Source organism: Ammospiza caudacuta, chromosome 30 (genome assembly GCF_027887145.1).
Source record: "Ammospiza caudacuta isolate bAmmCau1 chromosome 30, bAmmCau1.pri, whole genome shotgun sequence".
In the NCBI taxonomy this organism is placed as follows: domain Eukaryota; kingdom Metazoa; phylum Chordata; class Aves; order Passeriformes; family Passerellidae; genus Ammospiza; species Ammospiza caudacuta.
In genome coordinates, this window is record NC_080622.1 from 3,185,132 (window position 1) to 3,198,705 (window position 13,574).

Genomic DNA, 13,574 nt, shown 5'->3' on the forward strand with positions numbered 1-13,574 from the left:
GGACCTGGGCACTGATGAGGTCACACCTCAAATCCTTGGGGTCAGTTCTGTGCCCCTCATGAGCATGTCCAGGGAAGGGGATGGAGCTGAGGAGGGGTCTGGAGCATGACCTGAGAAGGGGAAGGAGCTGAGGAGGGGTCTGGAGCATGTCCAGGGAAGAAGATGGAGCTGAGGAGGGGTCTGGAGCTCCAAGAGGAGCTGGGGGGGGTTCATTCTGGAGAAAAGGAGCTCAGGTAGGACCTTCTGGCTCTGCACAATTCCCTGACAGGGGGGACAGCCAGGTGGGGGTCAGGCTTTGCTGCCAGGGAACAGGGAGAGGACAAGAGGAAAAGGCCTCAAGTTGCATCAGGAGAGCTGTGGCATTTCCCAGGAGAGGTTTAGGTTGAATATTAAAGAAAATTTCTTCATGGACAGGACTGTGCAGCCCTGCCATCAGCTACCTGGGGCAGTGGTGGAGTTGCCATCCCTGGAGGGATTTAACAAATGTGTAAGGAGCAACTTGGGGACGTGATTTAGGGCTGGCCTTGGCAGCGCTGGGGGAACTTGGGTTGGAATTGATGATCTTCGAGGTCTTTTCCAACCTCAAGGATTCCATGACTCCATTCTATGATTCTAAGCACAGGCAGCCAGACCCAGCTGCCGTTGGGGCCAGCACTCCCCAGGAACATGGATAAAAGCACAGGACAGGCTGGTGTGCTCCAGGAACAGGGCTGGGACGGAGCCCAGTGCCACCTTCACACCACACTCCAATAAACCAGCTGTAAAGCCTCTGGGTTTTTCATTTTCCCCAACCTCAGCAGTTCCGTGGCTCTCACACAGGGGCATTGGCCAAGGAGAGCTCTGGCTTTCTCATTCCTGCACTTCAAAGGTGCTGGTAACGTTGCCAAAGGCACAGGGAATACTGTAACTGGTATTTAGGGAAAGCAAACAGGACGGGGAGGTCACTGCGGGCTGTGGCCTGGGTTGGCCACAGCCAGAATAGAGGGGACTCTGTCCACAGGCCACCCTGGAGAGGTGGCACCAGCCTAATTTGTCCATAAGGTTTGGTGGATGGGCACACTGATATCATTTACTCTGCCTTTCCGACAGCGTCTGACATTTGGATTTTTTTTTTTTTAATCCCCCCCCCCCCCCCCCAAAAAAAAAAAGTAGGCTGGGGAAAACCAACAGCACATATGGAACAAATCAAGGGCTGGCAGCAGCAGAGGCTCCAGCTGCAGGGATAAACAAGGAGCCACCCGCAGGCCACGGGGGCAGGAGCCCCCGGGGCAGCCCTGGCCCCGGCGAGGAAAACCGAGCGATTTCCGAGCGCGCAGAGGAAACACTGACGGGAACAACGGCGCATTCCGGAGGGAGCGCGTCATGGCTTTACTTGGCGCCCGCCGCACACGCGAAGGTTTCAAGGGGGCCACGTGTGGAAGTGTGCTCCAGGAGACGGCACTGAGGGAACTTCCAGGGGGATGGGAAGTGCCGGGAAGATGGGGAGAAGCAGGTCCCGGTGCCAGGAGCGCACAGAACCCCTCGTGCACTCCCATCTTCTTCTTCCACCCTTGAGGGATGCTGGAAAGGGTGGATGAAGAGTTGACCCCCAGAGTCCCCCAGCAGTCCTCTGGCTGTCACTGCTGGCGCCACAGGTAGGTCTGGATGGAGTGAGCTGGAGCCACAGTCTCAATGAAGCCCATGGCAGGATCCCGGATTCCAAAGGGCACATCCCGGCCAAACCTGAGGAGAAAGAGAAAGGCTGAGCAGGCACGGCTGGGGCTGAGCACCACCCTCATCCCTGCCTGGGCTGACCTGTTGAGGACCACCAGGACTAGGGCACCGTCAGGGCGCAGGACGGCCACGTGCTCCAGCTGGCACAGGAGGCAGCGGCGGCTGCTGTGCAGCCCCACACGCCGGGAGCCCTCGGGGATGAACTTGCTGTGGGGAGAGAACCAGCAGAGGGGTTCTGCCCCTGCTCTGGGGCTGGTGGCCGCACCTGAGCCCCCCCGACCCACCTGAAGTGCCCCATGTGGTAGAACATAGGCTGCTTGTAGAAAACATCCTTGCTGCCATCCACAATGACGGGGCTGTCCACAAAGTTCTTGACCCAGTTGGGGCCTCCGTCCAGGTCCAGGGCCAGGTTCCAGTCGGTCCAACCGGACACAAAGTGGTTCATGACCTGGGGGGGCAGGGAAGGGGCTGAGTGGGGGTCCCCCCAGACCTGGGCTGGGGGTGTGAGGGCAGAGTGAGGGCTGTGAGAGGGCAGTGTCAAGGCAGTGTGAGGGCACTGTAAGGGCAGAGTGAGGGCACTTTAAGGGCTGTGTGAGGCCTGTGTGAGAGCAAAGTGAGGGCTGTGAGAGTGGTGTGAGGGCAGTGTGAGGGCCCTGTGAGGGCCCTGTGAGGGCAGTGTGAGGGCCGTGTGAGAGCAGAGTGAGGGCACTGTGAGGGCAGAGTGAGGGCACTGTGAGGGCTGTGTAAGAGCAGAGTGAGGGCACTGTGAGGGCCCTGTAAGGGCTGTGTGAGGGCACTGTGAGTGCCCTGTAAAGGCTGTGTGAGAGCAGAGTGAGGGCACTGTGAGGGCTGTGTGAGGTCACTGTGAGGGCTGCGTAAGGGCTGTGTGAGGGCACTGTAAGGGCAGAGTGAGGGCGCTGTAAGGGCTGTGTGAGGGCACTGTAAGGGCTGTGTGAGGGCTGTGTGACGGCAGAGTGAGGGCACTGTGAGAGTGGTGTGAGGGCACTGTGAGGGCCCTGTGAGGGCAGAGTGAGGGCCGAGAGAGGCCTGTGTGAGGGCTCTGTAAGGGCTGTGTGAGGGCACTGTGAGGGCTGTGTAAGAGCAGAGTGAGGGCATTGTGAGGGCTAAGTGAGGGCCGTGTGAGAGCAGAGTGAGGGCACTGTGAGGGCAGAGTGAGGGCCGTGTGAGGCCTGTGTGAGGGCAGTGTGAGGCCTGTGTGAGGGCGGTGTGAGGGCGGTGTGAGGGCTCTGTGAGGGCAGTACCGTCAGGATGCTGTAGCTGTAGTGGTCTCCTCTCTCCCAGCAGCCCAGGGACACAGCGAAGCGGAACATGAAGAAGCCAGTGCAGGCCTCAGTGTAGAGGAGGAAATGGTCAGGGAAGAGCTTGTGGGTGGCCTCCAGGCTCCAGGCAGGTGGGACGATGGCATCCAGGTACCAGTGGACGGCCAGGCCAGCCACGTAACGGGCAGCTGTGGCATTTCCCAGCACCTGGGGAGCAAAGGAGATGCCTCACACCCAAGCTACCCATGCCTGAAGCCTACAGGGATGGACTCATGGACTCCATGTGGTCTCTCAGGGCCACCTCTTGTCCCCTCCTGTGGGTGCCACACCCTGCAGCACTGCACCCTAGCATGGATTTGGTGCCCCAGCATGGCTTTGGCACCTTGCTGGGTGCAGTGCTAAGGGGGTGGGCACAGGTTTGCCCCTCAGTGGGCCCCTTGCCCCCACTTCTGCCTTGTCCTCCCTCCACAGCCCCCTGGGGTGGTCCAGCCCTGCAGCCATGGAGGGAAAGGAGGAACACACTGCCTGGCTTGAGGCTGGGACAGGAGCACATTTTACTTTCTTTCCTCCTTGTTTAAAGCAATATCCCCAAACAGCATCATGGGTGGAAACCAAACCAGCCAAAACTCTGCCCAGAAAAGGTGCTGGTGCCCAGCAGCACCGGCAAGATCCGGGGATCCAGGGTGTGGGTGCCACCTCCTGTCCTCACTCCCGCCAGGCACAGGTGGAGGCGGCCGCTCCGGCAGACCCGGTTTGCTCCCACTCTCTCTAGGGCTGGGAGAGGCCACGGCTCCATCTCCCAAAGAGCCTGGGGCTGGGCAGCGAGGTGTGGGGGAAGGAAGGGGAGCTGCTCTTCACCACTTTGGCCCAATGCGGCAGGTGGATGCGCTGGTCGTCGAGCATCAGGAGCCGTGTGCGATGGGAACTGCGGGCCAGCGCGGGGCCCAGGTCCTGCGCGATGAAATCCCGCTGCTGAGCGGCCGTGAAGGCGATGGTGGGGGCCTGGGGGGGCGTGAAGAGCCCCGCCAGCGGCTCGTTCTGGGCCGTCACCGCCCAGAAAGTCACGTTGCGTTTTGCATATTCATCCAGGAACCTGGAGAAGGAAGGGGCAGAATGAGATGTGCTGCCCCCTCACCGCACCCCACTCCCCGATCCTCCCGCTGTCCGTCCCAGCCTGGTTCCACAGACGGTACTTGATGAAGTAGTTGGCCCAGGTCTTGTGGTACTTGTCCCCGGCCTTCCCCTTCAGAGTCCCCTTCCCACGGACGTCCCCGTTGCTCTTCATCCAGGCTGGGGCGGTCCAGGGGCTGGCAAACAGCAGCAGCGGCCGCTTGCTCATGGCCAAAGCTCGGCGCAGGAGGGGAATCTGTGAGATGGGGCAGAGGGACGGAGTCAGCTCCAGCTGCAGCTCCCCAAAACCACAGAGCCCAAAGCATGGGAGAACTCAAGGGACCTCAGCAGGGACTGGCAGCTGGCAAGCACCACGCCCCCGGCACAGCGCCCTGGCTCCTCACCCTGCCAGTGCCAGCTGGGATGAGCCAGGACGTGCCCCGGAGGAGGTGCCAGCTCCCACAGGCTGTCCCCATGCACCCTGCCACGGTGTGCAGGGACAGCAGCACCTGGTCCTGGGGGTCCCAGCACACGCAGGAGCTCCAGCGCGAGAGGGGACAAGGTGCTGATGGCAGCGGCTTCAGCCTCCCACCTTCATCTCCACGTCCTCGTCCGCCAGCCTGAAGTGCTTCAGCTCGTAGTCCTTGGGGACATCATCGTAGCTGTAGGGGCGCACGGAGAAGTCGCTGCACGCCATGGGCACCCGGATGAGGTTGTACTCGATCCCTGAGGAGCAGGAAAAGCGTCAAGAGGCACCGGAGCGGGTGACGATGTCCCTGCAGCGGGGACAGGCACAGCCACCTCTGGTGACCCCAGGATCTGCTCCCACCGCCGTGCCCTCACTGCTCACCGCTCTCGGAGAAGTAGGAGCGCAGCAGGTTGTCCTGGGCCGGCTGGGACAACTTCAGGATGTTCATGGCAGCAGCATCCGAGAGGGACCCTCCGAAGCCCTTCACGTGCTGGTACAGCGTGGAGATGTTGAGCGTCAGCAGCAGCCCTGCGGGAAGAGCCCGGCTCGGTCCCTGCTGCCCGGGGACCCGCGGTGGCACCAACACCCACCAGCGGTGCTACCTCGGGTGCTCATTCTGCTCTGGAATTTCCCCTCGCTCCGCTCCAGCCGCTTCCCGGCCTTGCTGCTCTCGTATTTGACGTAGGAGCCGGGGGCTGGCACGACCAGGGGGTCCAGCGTGTCGCAGTAGGTGGCATCGCAGACACAGACCGGCGAGCCGTGCCCAAAATCCTTGGGCATGCAGGGTCGGGCACCTGCGAGGCACGGGAGGGTGCGGGTGGCTGCCAGCTCAGGGACGTGTCCCCGTCTGCTCCGGGGAGATGTCACTGTCCCCGCGCTTGGCATCCCGGGCACCTCCTGGGCACCCAGCCCCGCGCTGCCCCAGGGTGCCCAAGCCCCGCTGCCACCCCCGCGATGTCCCCGCTCTCACCTGCCACCTGAGACACCGGCAGCAGCAGCAGGAACAGCCAGCCCAGGATGCCGAGAGCCCGCATGGCCCCTCCGCGTTCCCCGAGCTCTGGAAGGTCCCGGGGAGCAGCACCTGCGGCGGGGACACCCTCAGGCACGGCAGGGGGATGGAGGGATCAGCCCCATCTCCCCAACCCCACGGAGCTCCTGTCACACCTTGCATTCCCCCCAAACCCCCTGATGTCGCTCGGGGAGCGTCCATCCCTGCCCGGAGCCCGCCCGCCTTCACCCCGGCTGCTCCCGACCTGCGCTGCCGCCAGCCCTCCTCCTCCTCCTCAGCAGCTGCAGCCTCCCCACCTGGCCTTTACAGGGAGCTGCTCGGAGACCTCCCTCCGCAGCACACCCTCTCCCACCCCCACAGCTCCTCCTTGCTCCGCTCCCGGCCCGTACCTGCCCTCGGGCGAGGACCGCCGATCACCGGCTCGCCGGGTCCCCTTCGCCCTCCGCTGCCACGGCAAGGAGGGACAGGGACGTGGTGCTGGCAGCTGGGCCTCAGTGAAAGGTCCAGCCAGCACAGGGAAGGGTCACAGAGACCCCACTGAAGGAAGAATTGATTATTTTGTCAGGCAGGTCTGGATCATCACCCTGAGAGCCCAGCAGAGCCAAGGGCAGGTTGATGACACAGCTGTCTGTCCTGCTGGGCACCTCCAACAGGACATCCACGTATCCCTGCCTGCCACCCTGCTGTCCCCACCGTCCCCCAGGAGCCACAGGGCCGTGCAGGAGGGTCCAGGACACGCAGGTAAGGTCAGTGAAGGTGGCTGCACAGCTCAGGGCAGCACAGGGCACAGCAGGGGTGGCCACATGGGAGCTGGGGCTGTTGTCATTCCCTGCCCAAGCCCTTGGCATCACTCTCCCCAACTCAGCATGTGCTGGGGAAGGTGACAGCAGTGACAGCACTGACAGCAGTGGCACAGTGACAGCAAGCAGGCAATACCCCAGCCCCTGGGCAAGCAGGGCTGCACTCCAGCTGTCAACAGCAGTTAGACCCTCAAAGGGGACCCTGCTGTCCCAACACCAGGAGCAGAGCCCAGCTCTGGTGCTCCTGTAGCACTCCCTGCTCCTCCAGGAGTCACCCTCCAGCCCAGCAAGCCAAGGCTGAACTGGGCCACCTCACCTGGGCACACAGATCCTGCCTGGTGCCACCACCCAGAATGTTCCCCCTCACTGTGGGGACATCCTCAGCATCCCCACACAGGCTTGGTGTGGGAATGGAGAGTGGCCACAGCTCCCAGGCACAGCTCCCAGCCTGGAGCATCAATCAGCTCAGGGCTGCCCTGCACAGGGTTAAACTGCTCCGTTAGCTTTCCCTCCATGGGTGGAGCAGCACTTTGTGAGTAATTTTCTCCATTTCTGGCATATCAGATACAGCTTTGGGGCAAATCAATTCATCAAATTTCCTCCTAGCACCAGCACTGCCCTGCCATGGGCCACAGTTCCACCCCTCTGCTGGGAGCTGAGCCATGAGACACCTGGAGGCTCTGGGACAGGGGCAGATGGGGCCAGGCAGCCCCTGGTGACATCTCACGGGGCAAACAGGTACCCCAGGAGGGAGCTCCTGTCCCTGTCCCGCTGCACTGTGGCTCTCCCACCTCCCAAGTGTGATTAAGGTGTGACCAGACTGCTACACCCAGGCTAATGAGCCCCAATTTTGGGGAGGGATTAATAGCTCCTGAGGCAATCAGCCACCTTGGAGCTCACTTCCAGCCATCCAGGATGCCCCTGCTCACCCCTTCCCATTCCAAGCTCCAGTTCTTCCTGTCCCCCATCACCCACAGCCCCCCAGCTGGCTCAGGTCCCACAGCTCCTGGAAGCAAAACACTGCGGAGGCTGCTGAGGCTCATCCTTATCAACAGCAGCTGATAAGAGCGCCCTGCTGAGCAGGAAAAGTGAGACCCAGGGGCCGGGCAACGCCTCGCATGGAGCTGCTGGCACAGCAGATGCCAGGCAGCCCCACCAAGCCCCCAAAGCTGCTTCTTGTGGCCCATCTCCAAATAGGGGGAGCTCCTGGGGGTCGCAGGGGCCTTGTGACATGGTGTGAGCACCCTTTGCAGTGCTCAGATGGGCTTGTTCAAGGAGGTGGGACCAAAGGAGCCACCAGAGGAGCCAGAGGGTGAATTTTGTCCTCAGAAGAGCCAGAGGGTGAATTTTGTCCCTAAGCCAGGCCAGTGTGGATGGGGACACAGGGACCCGGAGCTGGGCTGAGTCACCTTTCAGGGGATCACGACTTTGTTGATATTTATGCCAAAGAGCCTCAGTATGGCATCACAGCAAGTCCTTCCCAACAGCGAGACCCCAGCCCAGAGCACGTGGGGACAATCCCCAGGGTAACCACTGGTCTGTGAGACCCCAGCATCCCCCAACCACCGCCAACCCCACATGAGCCAAGGCTTTGCACAAGAATTAATGAGCAGAGCCAGGCCCAGCGACGTCGGAGGATTCGCCCCCGCTGCGTTTATCCCGGAGCCAGTCGGTCCTTGAGCACCGAGCCGAGCGCAGGGACCGGGACACGTGGACCGGGGTGATTCAGCATCCGGCCACAGCCGTGAGCAGCGGGGCAGGTAAGCGAGGAACAGGTGGGGGAGCGGCCCTGCACCGGGAGAGGGATGCTGGCAGCGGGGCGATGGGGATGGGGCTCGCTGCGCGATCCTGGAGAAACATTTCCCTCTTGTGGACGAACACAAACAGCCTCGGGGCAGGAGCACGCTGCTCTCACAGGACTCTGGCGACAGCTCCCGGAGGTCCCACGAGCAGCATCGCTGTGGCTCCGTGGCGTGCCAGTGTCCCAGGGTGACACTGTCACTCAGCGGCCACGCCTGGGCTGCGCTCAGCCCACGCAGTATCGCGGCTGTCAGTCCTGACAGCACCCCTGGGCACATCCCACCTGCACGGAACCCCGCCGCCCTGAAATTATGACCTCCCTGCCCTAATCTCCTGCTCTCACACCCTGCCAGCTCCCACCCTCCTTCCTGGGTGCGCCCACACTCTGCACCCACTCCCGCTCCTGCCCCCGCTTGCTCCAGGCACCCCAGATCTGTGGTGGGTGCTGAGCCCCGGGTGCACCCCCAGTTTCCTCACCATGGTGGGGACCCCTCGTATCAGCCCCCATGGGGAACAGCAGGCTCCAGGCAGGGCTGGACAGCCTCTCTATCCCAGAAAAGCACCAGGGGCAGCTGGGACTGCCCTGACCTCAGCCAGAGCTGCCTGGGACCCTGAGGCCTGGGTGCACCCCCAGTTTCCTCACCATGGTGGGGACCCCTCGGATCAGTCCCCATGGGGAACAGGGAGGCTCCAGGCAGGGCTGCTGCAGCCTGGACAGCCTCTCTATCCCAGAAAAGCCCCAGGAGCAGCTGGGGCTCAGCCAGAGCTGCCTGGGACCCTGAGCCCCCCATGCTGCCATGTTCCTGGAGCTGGCCCTGCCTCCAGCCCCGGCCTCAGGACCTTGGTCTGGGGGAGATGTGACCCACAGAGCCCCTGGCCTGACCTCAGGCTGCAGGTGGCTCCAGAGTGGCAGGGAAAGCACAGAAAGCTGAGGCTTGCCTGCAATCCCTGCTCAGCCTTTCCATGGAGGGTGGGTGTCCAAGTGCTTTGTGCCTGCTCCTGATGCAGCACCCAGAGCATTCAGGGTGACTCCTGAGCCACCTGCTAGCTCCTCAAACCTGTCCCCAACAGCAGCAGGAGCACAGCTGGGCTTTGCTCAGCCCCAGCCAGGCAGCGCATGCTCAGAGCTGGGACAGAGGCATGCCTGGAGCATCTCAGCAGGGTCTGAGGTGGGCAGAAGGGCAGGGGCTGGGCAGGGAGAGGGGCTGGGCAGGGATAGGGGGTGCCCACGACGCTCCAGCTGCTCTGTGCTGCTCGCCAGGCTCCAGCAGGCTCCACGCCGGGGCGGCACCCAGCCACAGTGCCCAGGAGCGGGGGAGGGACCCGGAGCTTTCCCTTCCAGCCGCGTACATCAAGGCAGCATCCGTGTTTAATGTCGGAACAGCAGAACACAGCGCTCACAGCCTGTGGGGTCTCCATCCTGGGGGGCACCGTGCCCCCGGCCCTCCTGCACACGCTCAGCGTCGCCGGCCTGGCCCATTCTGGCTCTGTCACAGCCCTGGGGACGCTGCCCCGGCCCGAGCCCGCGGGCAGCTGGGGCTGCACGTCCGGCCCCCGGCGCCTCGGCCCCGTCACTGCCGCTGCCACACGTAGGTCTGGATGGAGTTGGCCGGAGCCACGGCCGCCAGGAGGCCCACGGTGTCCGCCAGCCCAAAGGTGATGTCCTGCGGGGACCTGCGGGGTGACAGCAGGGCGGTCACACCTGCAGCACCTGCACAGGGCCCAGAGGGCTGGGGTCCCATACAGGGGTGGCAGGATGGGGGTCACACACAGGGCTGGCAGGATGGGGGGTCACACACAGGGCTGGCAGGATGGGGGTCTCACACAGGGGTGGCAGGATGGGGGTCACACACAGGGGTGGCAGGATGGGGGTCACACACAGGGGTGGCAGGATGGGGGGTCACACACAGGGGTGGCAGGATGGGGGTCACACACAGGGCTGGCAGGATGGGGGGTCACACACAGGGGTGGCAGGATGGGGGTCACACACAGGGCTGGCAGGATAGGGGTCACACACAGGGCTGGCAGGACGGGGGTCCCACACAGGGGTTGCACGACAGGGGTCACATATGGGGCTGGCAGGATGAGGGTTCCACACAAGGCTGATGGGACAGGAGTCACACACAGGGGTGGCATGACAGGGGTCCAACATAGGGGTGGCACGACAAGGGTCACACACAGGGGTGGGAGGACTGGGGTCCCATACAGGGGTGGCAAGATGGGGGTCCCACACAGGGCTGATGGGACGGGGGTCCCACATGGGGCTGGCAGGACAGGGGTCCCATACAGGGGTGGCAGGACAGGGGTCACACACAGGGGAAGCAGGACCCCTGTCCCAGATAAGGCTGATGGGACAGGGCTCCCACACAGGGGTGGCAGGACAGGGGTCACACACGGGGCTGGCAGGACGGGGGTCTCACATAGGGGTGGCAGAATGAGGGTCACACACACAGGGCTGGCAGGACAGGGCTCCCACACACGGGTTCCAGGATGGGGGTCTCACATAGGGGTGGCAGGATGGGGGTCCCACATAAAGCAGGCAGAATGGGGGTCCCACACAGGGCTAACGGGACAGGGGTCCCACACAGGGCTGGCAGGACAGGGGTCCCACATACAGCTAACAGGACAGGGGCTGGCAGGACTGGGGTCCCCCACAGGGCTGATGGGACAGGAGTCACACACAGGGGTAGCAAGACAGGAGTCCCACACAGGGCTGGCAGGACAAGGGTCCCACACAGGGGGGCCAGGCTGCATCACCCACCGGTTCAGAACCACCACAACCACAGCCCCGTCGGGGCGCAGGAAAGCCGTGTACTCCAGCGCTGTCTTCTTGGACTCTCTGGAGGCGACGAGCCCCACGCGCTGGGAGCCCTCGGGGATGAATTTACTGAACAGACAAACGAGAAACAACCTCAGGGAGACCCCAGGAGAGCTCCTCTGGAGCCAAATTCGCCTTGCTTCTCCCAGGACAAGGCAGCTTAGCACATGTTGTGGGCTCCAACCCACCTGAAGTGCCCCATGTGGTAGAACATGGGCTGTTTGTAGAAGATGCCTTCACTGCTGTCCACGATGATGGGGCTGTCCACATAGTTCTTGACCCAGTTAGGGCCCCCCTCCAGATCCAGGGCCAGATTCCAGTCAGTCCAGCCAGCCACAAAGTGGTTCAGATTCTGCAACAGCACAGCTCAGATGCCTGCTCAGCACCACCAACCCTCCCAGGGCACAGCACGCAGGGGCCTCACCGTCAGGATGCTGTGGCTGTACTGGTTCCCCCGCTCCCAGCAGCCCAGAATCACATCCCGCTCCCAGAAATGGGCCCCGATGCACGCCTCCGTGGCCAGGATAAAGTAGTCAGGGAAGAGCTCATGAGTGGGCAGCACTGTGTCCTGTATGGGGCCAATGAAGTCCAGGTACCAGTGGATGCCGATGCCGTGGACATAGCGAGCTGCCTGCTCATCCTCCAGGACCTGGCAGGGAGAAGAGTCAATCCCATGGGGCACAGAGGCTCCACAGACAGAGCACTCAAGTCCCCCACAAGGACAGGGGCTCTTCCCAGGGTCACCACACTCACCACTCTGGCCCAGTGCGGGAGGTGGAGCCGGTTGTCGTCCAGGATGATGAGCTGGACGTGGCGGTGGGAGCTGTTGGCCAGTGCTGGGCCCAGGTCCCGGGCAATGAAGTCCCTCTGCTGCTCAGCTGTGAAACCCAGGCACTGGAAGGGGTAGTTGTTGATCAGCCCGGCCGTGGGCTCGTTCTCTGCTGTCACTGCCCAGAATGTCACATTGTGCTTGGCATATTCATCCAGGAACCTGGCATGGAGGAAGGGGTGAGCCATGAGGAGTGCTCAGCACCACCACTGAGAGACCCCAGGTATCTCCCAGCAGCTCCTCACCGTACAAAGTAGTTGGCCCAGGTCTTGTGGTACTTGTCCCCTGCCTGCCCCTTCAGTGTCCCCTTCCCCACGTAGGACTCGCTGGTCTTCAGCCATGTGGGGGAGGTCCAGGGGCTGGCGTACAGCGACAGCGGCCGCTTGCTCATGGCCGAGGCTCGGTGAAGGAGGGGGATCTGCAGGAGGAGGTGGAGGGGCCAGCTCAGCCCAGCCCCTGTGACCCTCCATCCCCTCCCTGCTCCCTCCCACCGCTCGCCTTCAGCTTGGTGTCCTCGTCCCGCAGGGCAAAATGGGTGAGCTCGTAGTCGTAGGGGACGTCATCGTAGGTGTAGGCATGGAGGGAGAAGTCACAGCTGGCCATGGGGAGCCGGATGAGGTTGTACTCCAGCCCTGCCAGCACAGCGGGACACGAGGTGTCCATGATGTCCACGCTCCCTGCCACCATCCCACCTGTGTCCCCCACGTCCTACCCTCCTCAGAGAAGTAGGAGCGCAGCAGGTGATCCTGGGCTCTCTCCGGCAGGGATAAGATGTTGATGGCGGCCGCGTCGGTGATGGAGCCACCAAAACCCTTCACCCTCTGGAAGCGCTGCGTCATGTCCAGCCTGAGGACGACATCTGCAGGGAGGGGAGCCCAGCATGACGGCGGGTTGCTGCAGGGTCCATCCCATCCCTGCCGTCCGCGGCAGTACCTGGGGCGCAGAGTTTGTGCAGGAATTTCCCCTCGCTCCGCTCCAGCCGCTTGCCAGCCTTGCTGCTCTCGTATTTGACGTAGTAACCGTGGGCTGGCAGGACCAGGGGGTCCAGCGTGTCACAGTAGGTGGCATTGCAAACGCAGACCATGGCATCACGGCCGAAGTACTTGGGGCTGCAGGGCCGGGCGCCTGGGGGGCACGGAGGGTGGTGGGGGCAGCCTCAGGGACGTGTCCCTGCCCCAGGGGCGACACCACTGCCCCTGTGCTCCACATCCCGGCACCTCCCGAGCACCGAGCTGCCCAAGGACCCCCGGACACCTCCCGGGCATCCCCGGCCACGGACTCCAAAGGTATTCCCAGCTCCTCCCGTCCCATTCCGGGCCGCCGCGGCACCCCCATCCCCGGACCCACCGCGTACCCGCGGGTTCCCCTCGCTCACCTGCGGCCCGGTGCACGGCCAGCAGCACCGCCAGCAGCCGCCAGCACAGGGCACCGACCGCCCCCATGGCCCCGCCGCTCCCGGTGCGCTCGGAGCCGGCCCGGCTGCACCGGCTCCGCCGCCGGCCTTGCCTTTAAGGGCGCCCGGGCAGCTCGTCCCGCCCACACCCGGTGCAGGAGCGGCACCGACTCTGGGCGGGCCTGGCCCCGGCCCTTCCCCCGCCAACCGGGAGAACCGCGTGGGAACGGGGTCGCTTCCCCCCGGTGCCTCCCCGAGAAGAGCAGCCAGTCCCGGTCCTGGTGCCGGTTGCGGTCCCGGTCCCGGTGCCGGTTGCGGTCCCGGTTTCAGTCCCCGCTGCCTCCCCAGGCCCC

At 63.6% G+C, this 13,574-nt stretch overlaps 2 protein-coding genes across 2 annotated transcripts; both read right to left on the reverse strand.

Annotated features, from left to right (window-relative positions):
* Positions 1–1,616: 1,616 nt before the first annotated feature.
* Positions 1,617–5,994, reverse strand: LOC131569556 (lysosomal acid glucosylceramidase-like). The gene is made up of 11 exons (XM_058821779.1): positions 5,971–5,994; positions 5,543–5,653; positions 5,175–5,366; positions 4,954–5,100; positions 4,696–4,829; positions 4,187–4,359; positions 3,852–4,086; positions 2,976–3,200; positions 1,998–2,161; positions 1,795–1,920; positions 1,617–1,722 (listed from the first exon to the last, which is right to left on the reverse strand). Exons 2-11 carry the CDS (start codon positions 5,604–5,606, stop codon positions 1,617–1,619), a joined length of 1,566 nt encoding a protein of 521 aa, XP_058677762.1. The 5' UTR covers positions 5,607–5,653; positions 5,971–5,994.
* A 3,601-nt stretch (positions 5,995–9,595) lies between these two features.
* LOC131569555 (lysosomal acid glucosylceramidase-like) lies at positions 9,596–13,453 on the reverse strand. Its single transcript, XM_058821776.1, has 10 exons — positions 13,204–13,453; positions 12,762–12,953; positions 12,541–12,687; positions 12,327–12,460; positions 12,074–12,246; positions 11,753–11,990; positions 11,424–11,648; positions 11,188–11,351; positions 10,943–11,068; positions 9,596–9,855 (listed from the first exon to the last, which is right to left on the reverse strand). The coding sequence occupies exons 1-10, from the start codon at positions 13,268–13,270 to the stop codon at positions 9,753–9,755; spliced, it is 1,569 nt and encodes a 522-aa protein (XP_058677759.1). The 5' UTR covers positions 13,271–13,453; the 3' UTR covers positions 9,596–9,752.
* Between the last annotated feature and the right edge of the window lie 121 nt (positions 13,454–13,574).